Here is a 12,258-nt window from a genome sequence, read left to right as displayed (position 1 = left end):
GTTCAAGGTCCGAACCAACAAGACTGCTACTATACGTCGTACATCCTTCTTCTTTGTCCCTTTCCAACGTGGAGCTTTGTTGCCGTGCGTGCGTGCGTGCGTGCGTGCGTGCGTGCGTGCGTGCGTGCGTGCGTGCGTGCGTGCGTGTCACATCACATACAGTATTATGTGTGGCGTTCATTTGCTGTTTTTCCACCGTATACAGCAAACATGTCCCTCCACTAATGGCCTGCTCACGATACGTCATCTCGTATACATCAATTCTCTTGACGCACTCTCTCTGCATCTGTCTTGTTCTTGTATACTGACAGACATTTGGCTCCCTCGTGAGCTCTGTGGTGAATTTGACACAGCCGTCAGACATATATAGGCTGATTGATTCTTCAACCCTCCCTCTTAACCACCCAGCATGCTGCCTTTCTCCTCCCCCAGAATATCTCCTTATACTTTGAGATCTTGTGAAAACAAAAGACCTGGGTTTTGATCATTATAAAGTTCTGAAGCAAAGCAAAAGGGGGGGGGGGGAAGCATGCGTATGTGTAACTGAATAGTTTGTCTTCATTATAGACTCAAGACTGTGAGGAGAGTTGATGCCTTATAAAGTCATGGTCAGGTGCATTATTGTACAGCACGTGTGTTACGTTATGAGTAGAGGAGGTACAGTATAAGTGTAAAGTATACTGTTGTTTTTCCCCTATATGGGTATATGTGTTTGCCTATAATGACGTATCTGATTGATTTTATTCGGTCAAAGAAATACAAGTTTCAGCTCAACACAATATAGCGCCTTAAACCTGCAGGATATACACATATAAACTAGAACTGTGTGTGTGTGCGTGTGTGTGTGTGTGTGTGTGTGCGTGTGTGTGCGTGTGTGTGCGCGCGTGCGTGCGTGCGCGCGTGTGTGTGGATAAACATTCTTGAGCATGGGCCACACACACAATACACCCTGTCCTCCAATTAGAATCATTTCCTGCCGCTATCAAATCCTGCTTGGCTCTTAAAGGCACAGTGACTATATAGAACAACGTTGCTGCCGGGCGTAAGCCTTGTATATGTCCAAAACCCCGTTTTATTTTGTGTTTTAAAGACATTTCGAGACAGTGAAAATAATGTACAAACTCACAAGCATGTGGGTTGTGCTATTTTCGCTCTACTTTTGTGTGAGGCTTTTATGTATATGATGAAATAGGGCATTGACTCGCGGTAAAAAAAAACAGAAAAGGGTTTGAATATGGAGATATTCTGCTCGACAGCAACGACATATACTTTGAAATAAGAGTAGCAATGCTGACTATAAGGGAGCAACAGTTCATTTAACTTTTTTTTTAATCACCGATAATCAGTAAATGTTTCACAAGGATGTGCGATGCAATGTGTCTCTGTGAGCTTATAGATCTGCTATTAGTTTTGTTCGTTAAACAGAGCAACTGAATCATGAAGAATTGAATCGCTATGAGATAACAATCTATAGCCGGCACTGAACCGTGCATGCGTGTGTTAACCCATTCTGAACGGGAACCCATTTTGGCGTTAGCATCATGCTATGCTTTAGCTATTGAAAAAGAGCAGATCTACAAGCTCGTAGCGCGCCACCGAGTGGCGCGCTACGAGCTTGTATAGGTCTGCTATTTTTGAAAAATCGAAGAACGACTGACATTTTTTTTTAAATCTGATCTCAGGTCAGAATGGGTTAAACTCACAGTGAACTTCGATCGTAATGTGGTGTCGAACGCTGCTCCGCGAGTCGGAAAAAAGAAAACAGTTTTCGAGGCTTCCTGAACGAAAGCACCGACCACATGTTTAGTGGGAGTGCTTTGTGCGTTAACCCATTCTGACCTGAGATCAGATTCATACGAGGTTTCCACTGGGACACACACTGGTCCGATTAAACCCATTCTGACCTGAGATCAGATTCTAAAAAATGTCAGTCGCTCTTCGATTTTTCAAAAATAGCAGACCTACAAGCTCATAGCGCGCCACTCGGTGGCGCGCTATGAGCTTGTAGATCTGCTATTTTTCAATAGCTAAAGCACGACATGATGCTAACACCAAAATGGGTTCCCGTTCAGAATGGGTTAATGACTAGTAACCGCCAGACGCTAATGACTGCTAATGTTCCGAGGAAAATAGGTACAGGCAAATCACTCTTGTGTGTGTGTATATATATATGCGTTCAAAAGTTCAAATCCCATACCCTTTTCTTCCTTCGCATCATTGCCCCTGCTTTGACCGATATTGTCATATACAGTATATGACCATATTCAGAAAGAATGTCTTAAAAGCAAATCATGCAGACACTACTATAGACAGCATATACAATCCTAGGTGTTCATTTAACTCTGAGAGTGTAGAAATGGATAAAAAATAAACACAGATGATTTGGCTGTGTATATAGACTTGTGACTTTTCTCTTGTTTCTTATTTGTGTTAAAGGGACACTTCACCCTTTTTGCAAAAAAATATATGTTAATGACGTTTAGAAGCTTTAGATCACTTTTCTGGGGGTATTTATGTGTGTAATATGTGGTTTTAGATATTTTAGATTGTAGCAGTGAGCCTGTTGTCTCTGATGTCATGGACACTGGTCTCACTACCTTCCTGGACTACAATTCCCATAATTCTTTGGTGCACTGCTCCTCCTTGTGGATAGGGGGGAGAGCTGTCTTACTGAGACAACATGTAGTCCAGGAAGGAAGTGAGCCCAGTGTCCATGACATCAGAGACAACAGGTTCACTGCTACAATCTAAAATATCTAAAACCACATTATTACACACATAAAGACCCCCAGGAGTGTGTTCTAAAGCTTCTAAACGTCATTAACATATATTTTTTTGCAAAAAGGGTGAAGTGTCCCTTTAATGGCAGCCTGAACTGAAGAACGATTCCAGATCCATTTTTATTTTCACACGTGCGTGCGTGCATGTAGGGGTTATGGCCACTGTACAGTATACAGTATATATATAAGGGATCGAGGGTTATGGAATGGGCTAGTTGAGACCCCCCCCCCCCCCCCACACACACACACACACACACACACACACACACACACACACGCACACACAAGATAAAGACCTAACAATAAAGTCCTGCGTTAATGTGTGTTGATGTGCACAGCTGCACATGGTGGTAATGTTTCCACATATAGATGTGGGCATGTCTATAATGTCTGTTCTGTACTGTGTGTGTGTGTGTGTGTGTGTGTGTGTGTGTGTGTGTGTGTGTGTGTGTGTGTGTGTGTGTGCGTGTGCGTGCGTGCACGCGTGAGCGTGCGTGCGTGCACGCGTGTGCGTGTGTGTGTGTGTGTGTGTCAGCGCTGGGAAGTCAGTATTTGTGCATTTCTAATTACAGTCAGGAAATGTTTATTCACGTTTGATTGGGTGGGACCAGCAAGGACCCTGGGTACATTTAAACAAACTATTTCGACATCCTGTTTAAGCCATTTTGAGCGGGAACCCCCTTTTTGGTGTTTTATTAAACATGGTTATAATTTAGCTATTGAAAATCGTGAAAGAATATGCCTCAAACCTTTGAATATATATTATTATACAGAGTGGATAATTTCAACTCAAATCTCTTGCTTCTGGAACAACATATTTTCAGACGGGGGCTCGGTGGCCTATATTTTTGGGGGGTCCTTGACATGAAATATTGAGAACCACTGAACGTGAGGTATATTTCAGAAAACTGTCAGATAGATTCCAGAAGACTTTTTCATTTTCATTTCGACGTCAGGCCTAAATGGGTTAAATTCACTTTCTGGAGGAGAAAAGGGGGGGGGGGGTCTTTGCTGAGGTGGACAACTGGACACTTATGTAAGTCCGCGTTCCCTATAGGCCTCCTCATGCAGCGCATTAGATATAGAAACAAAAAATATAAGAGCCATGTATTTCACTTCGTATATGGGCCAGAGAAGCCCATGGCCCACATACGCACTGCAGCCGCCGAGACAGCCCACGGTCAAATTGATCAAATTGCCATTTGAACTGTAATCCTTTTTCTTTTCAAAGGTCTGTCTATATTTACTTAACAGATACTTACAGATAAGTCACATAAGATGTATATTTTAAACAGTATCATCCTCAATCACAACACAATAACAAAAACTAACGGAAGTATAGCTATGTGATATAAGAGAAATGTCGATCAGCTATTTTCATGTGATTTGAGGAAGGAACATAATGGTGCCTTATTGTCCCTTTAGAACTTGTATTATGGCCTTTAGGACAGTCTAATACCATGGTTAGTTGGTTGAATGGTGGTTCAAATGGAACCCCAGAGGTATCATTCACCTAAATGAGCAGGTCTGAAAGCTCACAGAGCTTGTAGATCATATATTTTTGGCAAAAAAAAGAAAAGAGGTCAAATGGGGGGACTGTCCATCAGATATAGGGTGAAACTTCATCTGTATAAAGCAGGCCTATACATTGAATTGGAATATTACTTAATAGCATGCACCAAAATACAACCATATAACCATTACGGCATTTCGGTGCCATTGAGACTTTCGTCACTTCACTCACAATGTGCTATAATAATAATAATAATAATAATACTCATGAATCTTGACTTTGAAAGACAAGCAACCATAATAGACGGTATATATTGTGGAGACTCAAGAAACCGGTTTTGAACTCAAGCCATCCGTGTCCTGCTTTCTTGCTTCTCAATAGCAGATTTCTCGAGATTATACTTCACCGTCATGCTTTGGCGCAGCCATGCTCATGAGCTGTGAGAGTCAAGAATGATCAAAGGATGAACTGAAAGCCTGCACGGGTAAAAGGTGAGGCATATAGGCTACACTAGGCAGAGTGAATCGTGTTTCCTTGCGGTAATGGTTCACCATCGAAAACAAGCCACCCGCCGTCGGCTGAATCACTGGAAGTGATTTTGTTTACACGCGGAGTGCAGTGATTCTTCAAAAAAGGGATGAGTGGATCGACTATAGAAGCAGTGAATGGACGCATTTATAGGCGCTGCCTTTATCCGAAGCGCTTTACATTTCCTTAACCCCATTCTGACCCGAGATCAGATTCATACGAGGTTTTCCACTATAGGACACACACTGGTCTGATTATAACCCATTCTGACCTGAGATCAGATTCTAAAAAAAAATGTCAGTCGCTCTTCGATTTTTCTAAAATAGCAGACCCTACAAGCTCGCTATGAGCTTGTAGATCTGCTATTTTTCAATAGCTAAAGCATGACATAGTGCTAACACCAAAATGGGTTAATGTCAACGAAGTGCACACTCACAACACCAGAGGGAGTTCAACAAACCCGTGTGCCGCCTAGATTCAGCTCAAACAAGGGATACGTTCCTTTTTCGCTCCTATATGCCACTAACATGTGGAACGCCCTGCCAACAGCCATTAAGACATGTGAATTGAAGACATGTGTGAAGCGATTATAAGCCACCTTGACTCCTTCAAAACCGCTCTCAAAGAGCACCTACAGACAACTATACAATTAAAAACTGGCCCCCTTTCTCCCCATACTGGACTTTTTCCCTTCTTTATGAATATCATCTTCTTTATGATGATTTCTGTTTTTTTTGTATATTTGTACATCTCTAAATATTCGGAGGAATTGAAAATGTTGGTGGTCACTGTAAACTGTAAATAAGCGTAATGCGTAATCATGGAACTTCCACAAAGTAACAGTTTTTGTATTTCGTTTGAAATGTACCTATTCTGCATATACTGTGAAATAACACTTTAAATCAATCAATCAATCAAACAATCAATCAAACATTCACAACGCTGACTGCGTTTACCTGCGTCATATACGCCCTGAGCCACTGCCGCCCACTAGTGGTAGAGGTCAGCGTAACGGGCTAAACTGAGTAGTATAGTAAGTATATAGTAGTAGTTTTAAATAAAGTGTATTGTCTTATTAATCCAATGAAACAGTCGCCGATGTGTGGGGTTTGCCCTGGACTATTTAGAGTGTTTCCTCATGGGTGTTTTCAATCAAACAATCATGACAAATGTCTTAGCTGAAATTAGTCACACTTAGATCGGCTATATCTTTCCAGAATAGGGGACGCTATATAGCCAGAGCCTATAGGGTTAATTTTGTTAATATACACAGTAGCCTAGCCTATATGGTTTAAGTGAGGCTTTTAAAACATATAGGGGTGGTACTATTGTATTGTATATACTGTGCATACATATACAGTCAGTCTCAACCAGGCCACTTCCTGTTATGGGTGGAAAAAGCAAGACAGTTTGAAGGTCCAGGACATGACATAATGTCAGTATATTCACCTATAAAGCGCTTAAACGTCGAGTCCTCCCCTACATAGGGTTGCTCTCTCTCTCTCTCTCTCTCTCTCTCTCTCTCTCTCTCTCTCTCTCTCTCTCTCTCAGGGCAACAATGGCTCAGAGGGATATCCAGCTAGGCCTCTCTTATATAGAGAGCTGTTTATATCCCACACCATCCTCCCTCCCTTCCTCTACCCCCCCCCTCTCTCACTTAAGTTCAATCTGATTTCCTATATTATGAACTAAGGAAACATGCTGGAATTCAGGAAGAGGGCCATTTTCCCTGAGCGGCCATTTACGATGCCTAGAGAATAGGGCCTAGAGGGTGGGGTAGAGAGACTATGAGAGAGAGAGAGAGAGGGGGAGAGAGAGGGGGAGAGAGAGAGAATGTGTACGAGTGGAGAGAGAGAGAGAGGGGCCATAGGGGTGTGGAGAAAGGCTTCTTGGAGACAATCAACGTCATTGCCCCTATACGTCTGCATTTTGTTTCATAAACAGAAGCAAAACCATGTTGGCAATAACAACATATTTACAGTATAATGCTTTTTAAGACATCGGCCTATACCGTTACAATCAGCTCAATGTATATATGCAATCCTCAGTTGTAGCATTTCAGAGAGAAATAACTCTTTACCTATATGTGTGTTTTTTGTTCATGAGGATAACTATAATATGAGTTTTAAGAAGAAGCTGAAGTGGTTTTTGTTCACTCAAGAGATGTGAAGGAGATGCATTATGGAGCTATATATATCCCAATATCATGTATATTTACTTTATTATATCAATGTTGAAGATTTAATTGTACTGTGAAGCTATAGCTATCAAATGTAGTAGACGGATCATGAGTTGTTTTATGTTGTTGTATGTAAATGTATGTAATAATAATGGAAGAAATGTTGTAATGACGCTAATGTTTAATAACCAAAAATGTATCCCTCCCTGTTCCCATTATATTTCCCCCCCATAGGACCGGTTGTTCTTCGTGATGGAGTATGTGAATGGCGGAGACCTGATGTTCCAGATTCAGAGGTCGAGGAAGTTTGACGAAGCGCGCTCCCGCTTCTACGCGGCCGAGGTCACGTCGGCGCTCATGTTTCTCCACCGCCACGGCGTCATCTACAGGTAACTGACCTGAGATCAGATTCATACGAGGTTTCCACTGTGGACACACAGCTGGTCTGATGAACCCATTCTGACCCGAGATCAGATTAAAAAAAAAATTCGTTCTTCGATTTTTCAAAAATAGCAGACCTACAAGCTCGTTGCGCGCCACTCGGTGGCGCGCTACGAGCTTGTAGGTCTGCTGTTTTTCAATAGCTAAAGCATGACATGGTGCTGACGCCAAAATGGGTTCCCGTTCAGAATGGGTTAAGCACTGGTGAATGGCGTGATGTTGTAGTTCTCTAACCCTTAAAAAACTACACCGCAGTGATAAGCTATCACCACAAACTGGAGTATGATGCAGAATATGATGCAGTTTGTGGTGATATAGCTTATCACCGCGGTGTAGTTTTTAAAGGGTTGGAAAACTATACACCATTACGTCAGTCGCGGTGACGATCAGCTATCACCGCGGACACAGACCCATCTCTCTGTTTTTACTATCAGACAAGTCTTTTCGCTCTGGAGCTATATCACCCCGTTCACTGATTGGTCTAGACAGTTGGGTGAACCACAGGGAGGCGGGGTCAATCCTTAAGGACATCACCGCGAGTGTGACGGCCTCAACTCTTTCTCTTATCACCGTTTTAGGTGATAAGCTATCACCTAAAATGGTGATGATAACCTAGTATGTATGAGCCTTAAGCAATCCATAGTCCTCAGCAAGTTCAATGGCAATGCAGTCCGTTGTTTTCTGAGATGTATTGTTTGGGATGTCGTTTGGGACAAACATGTTGGACTGGTATAAACCAACATTGCTATCCCGGGAGCTTTACAGCAAATTTGGTTTAAATTTGGCTCCCATGTATTCTGTTTTTTTGAGGGGTGCTAGCCCCCCCCCCCCAATGCCCAGCTTTGTGTGAATACAAACATTTGGCTGTTCGCCAAAAATGATTGGCCGGAATGACATTTTTGGATGATTTGATTGGTTGAGCACGGAATGTGACGTATATGATGATGTATGATGATAAGAGCGGCCCTCGCTTCACACGAGTGTGATTTTTGTCGTATACGTTTGCCGTATTTTTCTTTTTGGGCTCGCCCAGGCCGGTATATTCCTCTCACCGTCTCCTTCATAAATCGTCTAATTGTGTGTTCGGACATGGCCTATATTTGCACACCGCTGTTGTACTGAGCCGTTAGCCTCTTCCCTTTAGCTTAACCCATTCTGACCTGAGATCAGATTCTAAAAATGTCTTCTACATCCTGACAGTTTTCCATTCTGACCTGAGATCAGATTCTAAAAAAATGTCTTCTATACATCCTGACAGTTTTCCATTCTGACCTGAGATCAGATTAAAAAAAATGTTTTCTATGTCAGTCGCTCTTCGATTTTTCAAAAATAGCAGACCTACAAGCTCGTAGCGCGCCACTCGGTGGCGCGCTATGAGCTTGTAGGTCTGCTATTTTTCAATAGCTAAAGCATAACATACATGCTAACACCAAAAGGGGTTCCCAAGCCCAGAATGGGTTAAACCAGTGGTTCCCAAAGTGGGGTCCGGGGAACTCCAGGGGGTACCTCCAGGGGGTACCCGGCTAAATTATATTTAGGAACCAAATGGACCCTTATGGGTCTGTAAAGCCCTGCACACACCGTCTGCAAACGCCGCGCGTCAAAACAGCCGCCTCCGTTATTTTCAATGAACCTATCGCACACCGGCTCCGTCCGACGCGCGCGCTGACTAGGGTTGGGATTCGTTAGGATTTTAACGGTTCCGAATCCTTCCCGGATCCCTCTTAACGGTTCCGGTTCCTAACGGTTCCCTTAACGGATCCCAATAGAATTTTTTCCCCTTTTTTTCTGACATAGATTATGCTTATAATAACTAACCTAACCAAGTACATAATAAACACAAATTCATTAATTCAATTATTGAAAATGCTCTTTACAATTATGAGGTGGCACTATTATTTTAATTTCACCACCACCAGCTAGCCACCACAACAATATCATTGTTGCAATTTGTACTGTATATTGCAATTTGTACTGTATAGTAAATATACAGTACATACACATTGCAATAATGATATTGTTGTGGTGACAAATGTTGTCTTTAATGTTCAGATTAATTTAATATGAAGGACCCCTTACCCTAATGGAAACAAATAGTGCTTTCTTGGATTATAAAATCCTCTTAGCAGACCTTGTATTGAACTGTAGGCTACGTTCCTGTGCTTTTTTCTGCAAACTCTTTATAAAGTAATCAATCTATGGAGGTATATGCACCTAAACGCTGGGCTCAACAGTCACGCGATTCATTTAGAGACAAATCAAAAGCATTGATAGTGATATTTAACGTGATTCATATAATATCAGACAGAAGGACGTCGAGTCATTGGCGGTCTAAATTAACACCATTAACAACAGTTGTAGGCTACAACACGCCTAATGAAAAGCTCTGTAGAAGTTTAGTAGTTTTTATTTTCTATTACGTTACTAGCCTGGGGAAAGTGAACGAGCCTTGCGTCATCCTCGTCCGCCGCCGGCTGTGGTGGAGCTGCGGGGAGTGCAGGCACGGCTTTCCGCATGGCTCTCAAGCGCGATGTGCCTACTGTAGATTATTCTCGTGAGTTGTGGACTGATTTTGAGAACTCGTGGACGTGGTGCAACTGGTAGCCTACAAGTTGCAACAACCTTTGCAGCGAACTATAGCATATAGCATTTATTGCACGTTGCGTGCTCAGCCTCAGTCATTTCCCTCTCTGTTAACCACACTATGGAGATCTCTTCGACATACTGTCCCACTCGCTCCGCGGCGGTCGCTGAATGCACAGAACAGTGGGCGTATCCTCCCCGACCCCACTCTCTCATGTAGGTGGGGTGACGTCACCACAGGCTCTGCTTGCATGCATGCACAGACACAGCGGAGCTAAATGACGACTGATGAGAACCGTTTGGGGAACCGTTAATACGAAAACAACGTTTTCAACATACGCCACTGTTCTATCGTCCAGGCGTTGGCGCGCGGCAACGCCTGTGCAAATTGTACAAATGGAACCAAATGGAATTGTACAAAGTGTACAGATGGAACCAAATGGACCCTAACTGGTCCATTTTGTTCCATTTGTACACTCTCAGAGTTCAATTGACTTTGATTTTACAATATACATCGGGGTCCCGGAGATAGAAATGGACATTAAGGGGACAGAAAATGCTTGAAAGTCCACTTGCTATAGCTGTAAATATCTTCTCTCGTGGGGGTCCTTGGCATGGGGGGTCAAATGGGGGTCCGCGTACTAATTGGGTCCTTGACATGAAAAAGTTTGGGAACCACTGGCTTTTCAGTTTTTTGAGGGCCCCCTCTCCTACAATGTCCAGCTTTGAGGGTTTTGCAAACACAAGGCATAAACGCAAACACTGAAGACAAAGTGAATTCCCACTGGACAGTTTGAGGATTCCGTGTAAACAAACAAAACACAAAACACATTGAAGACAAATATAAGTGAGGACGCAAATTGTGATTGGCCCAGAATGAGACGATGTATTGTGTACACTATATACAGTATGACGGCGTCACGTGTGACGATATAAGAGCGCCTCCCCCCTCACTTCGCACGCGCGTGATATTTATTTATTTGCTTACCACACAATTCTCTGTAAATATGTATGCGTATACGCTGCTTCTCTGACATCACGGAACCACCGCGTCTGTCGGCGCACCACCGTGCACCTTGTCCATTCTAACCCATTCTGAACGGGAACCCGTTTTGGTGTTATAGCATCATGTCGTGCTTTAGCTATTGAAAAATAGCAGACCTACAAGCTCGTAGCGCGCCACTCGGTGGCGCGCTACGAGCTTGTAGGTCTGCTATTTTTGAAAAATCGAAGAGCGACTGACGCAGAAGACATTTTTTTAGAATCTGATCTCAGGTCAGAATGAAAACTGTCAGGAGGATGCAGAAGACATTTTTAGAATCTGATCTCGGGTCAGAATGGGTTAATGTTTAGTAGAACAGTAGCTGAACCACTTGACCCTGTCTGTCTCCTTGCTTACGCTGTGTGTGTGTGTGTGCGTGTGTGTGTGTGTGTGTGTGTGTGTGTGTGTGTGTGTGTGTGTGTGTGTGTGTGTGTGTGTGTGTGTGTGTGTGTGTGTGTGTGTGTGTGTGTGTGTGTGTGTGTGTGTGTGTGTGTGTGTGTGTGTGTGTGTGTTGCAGCCACATCGTTTTCAGTTTGATGGAACAGGATGTTTGTGTTAACAGGCAACAGCACCTAATAATGTCAGCTATTAAGGATATGATTTTTTTTTTATGCATTGGGACATAACTATAATAAGCTCATTTGACTCACACACCTTTGACCATAATTATTTATATTATAACAATGTCAGTCAGTGCGCACCCCTTTCACACAACACTCTCTAACCCATTCTGACCTGAGATCAGATTCGTTCTTCGATTTCTCAAAGAATAGCAGACCTACAAGGGGATTTATTATCGTGTGAGAGGTGTGGCCTTTTGTCTTTTATCTTGTGCCACAGCCTAAGTCCCTAAAACACCTCCATTATACCCTTACATTAGGCATAGGTGAGGGTTTGGGGCGTTACAATGATTAAACCAATCACCGTGCCACCTGCCATTTGCCTTTAAGAGATCCATTATCCATTCAACATTATGCCCAGTGATTTACAACATGGCCATGGAAGAGTGACACGTGACGTTGCTACCTTGAAATATAACCTATTTATATTTGATGCAGCGGCCGGGTTGTTTTGTGTCCGGTAGCTCCAACACAGCCTCACTCGTACAAATCTAATAACTTCTTTGACTAGACAATTAAACACAAACACAAGGAATTGACACGGCTGATTATAGTAAAATTCCAATCACAGA

The 12,258-nt window shown here is 42.8% G+C and overlaps 1 protein-coding gene across 1 annotated transcript in view; it reads left to right on the top strand.

The window, feature by feature from the left end:
* Positions 1–12,258, top strand: part of LOC308328882 (protein kinase C epsilon type-like) — a 111,894-nt gene that overhangs the window by 67,143 nt on the left and 32,493 nt on the right. The window contains exon 11 of the mRNA XM_080782994.1: positions 7,235–7,389. Within this exon, the coding sequence (XP_080639120.1) occupies positions 7,235–7,389 (155 nt within the window). The remainder of the gene's footprint in view (positions 1–7,234; positions 7,390–12,258) is intronic.

This window comes from Protomyctophum bolini (assembly GCF_963924005.1).
Source record: "Protomyctophum bolini genome assembly, chromosome: 14".
NCBI classification, from domain to species: Eukaryota; Metazoa; Chordata; class Actinopteri; order Myctophiformes; family Myctophidae; genus Protomyctophum; species Protomyctophum bolini.
The sequence above is the reverse complement of the archived record's forward strand: the minus strand, read 5'-3'. Positions and strand labels throughout refer to the sequence as shown.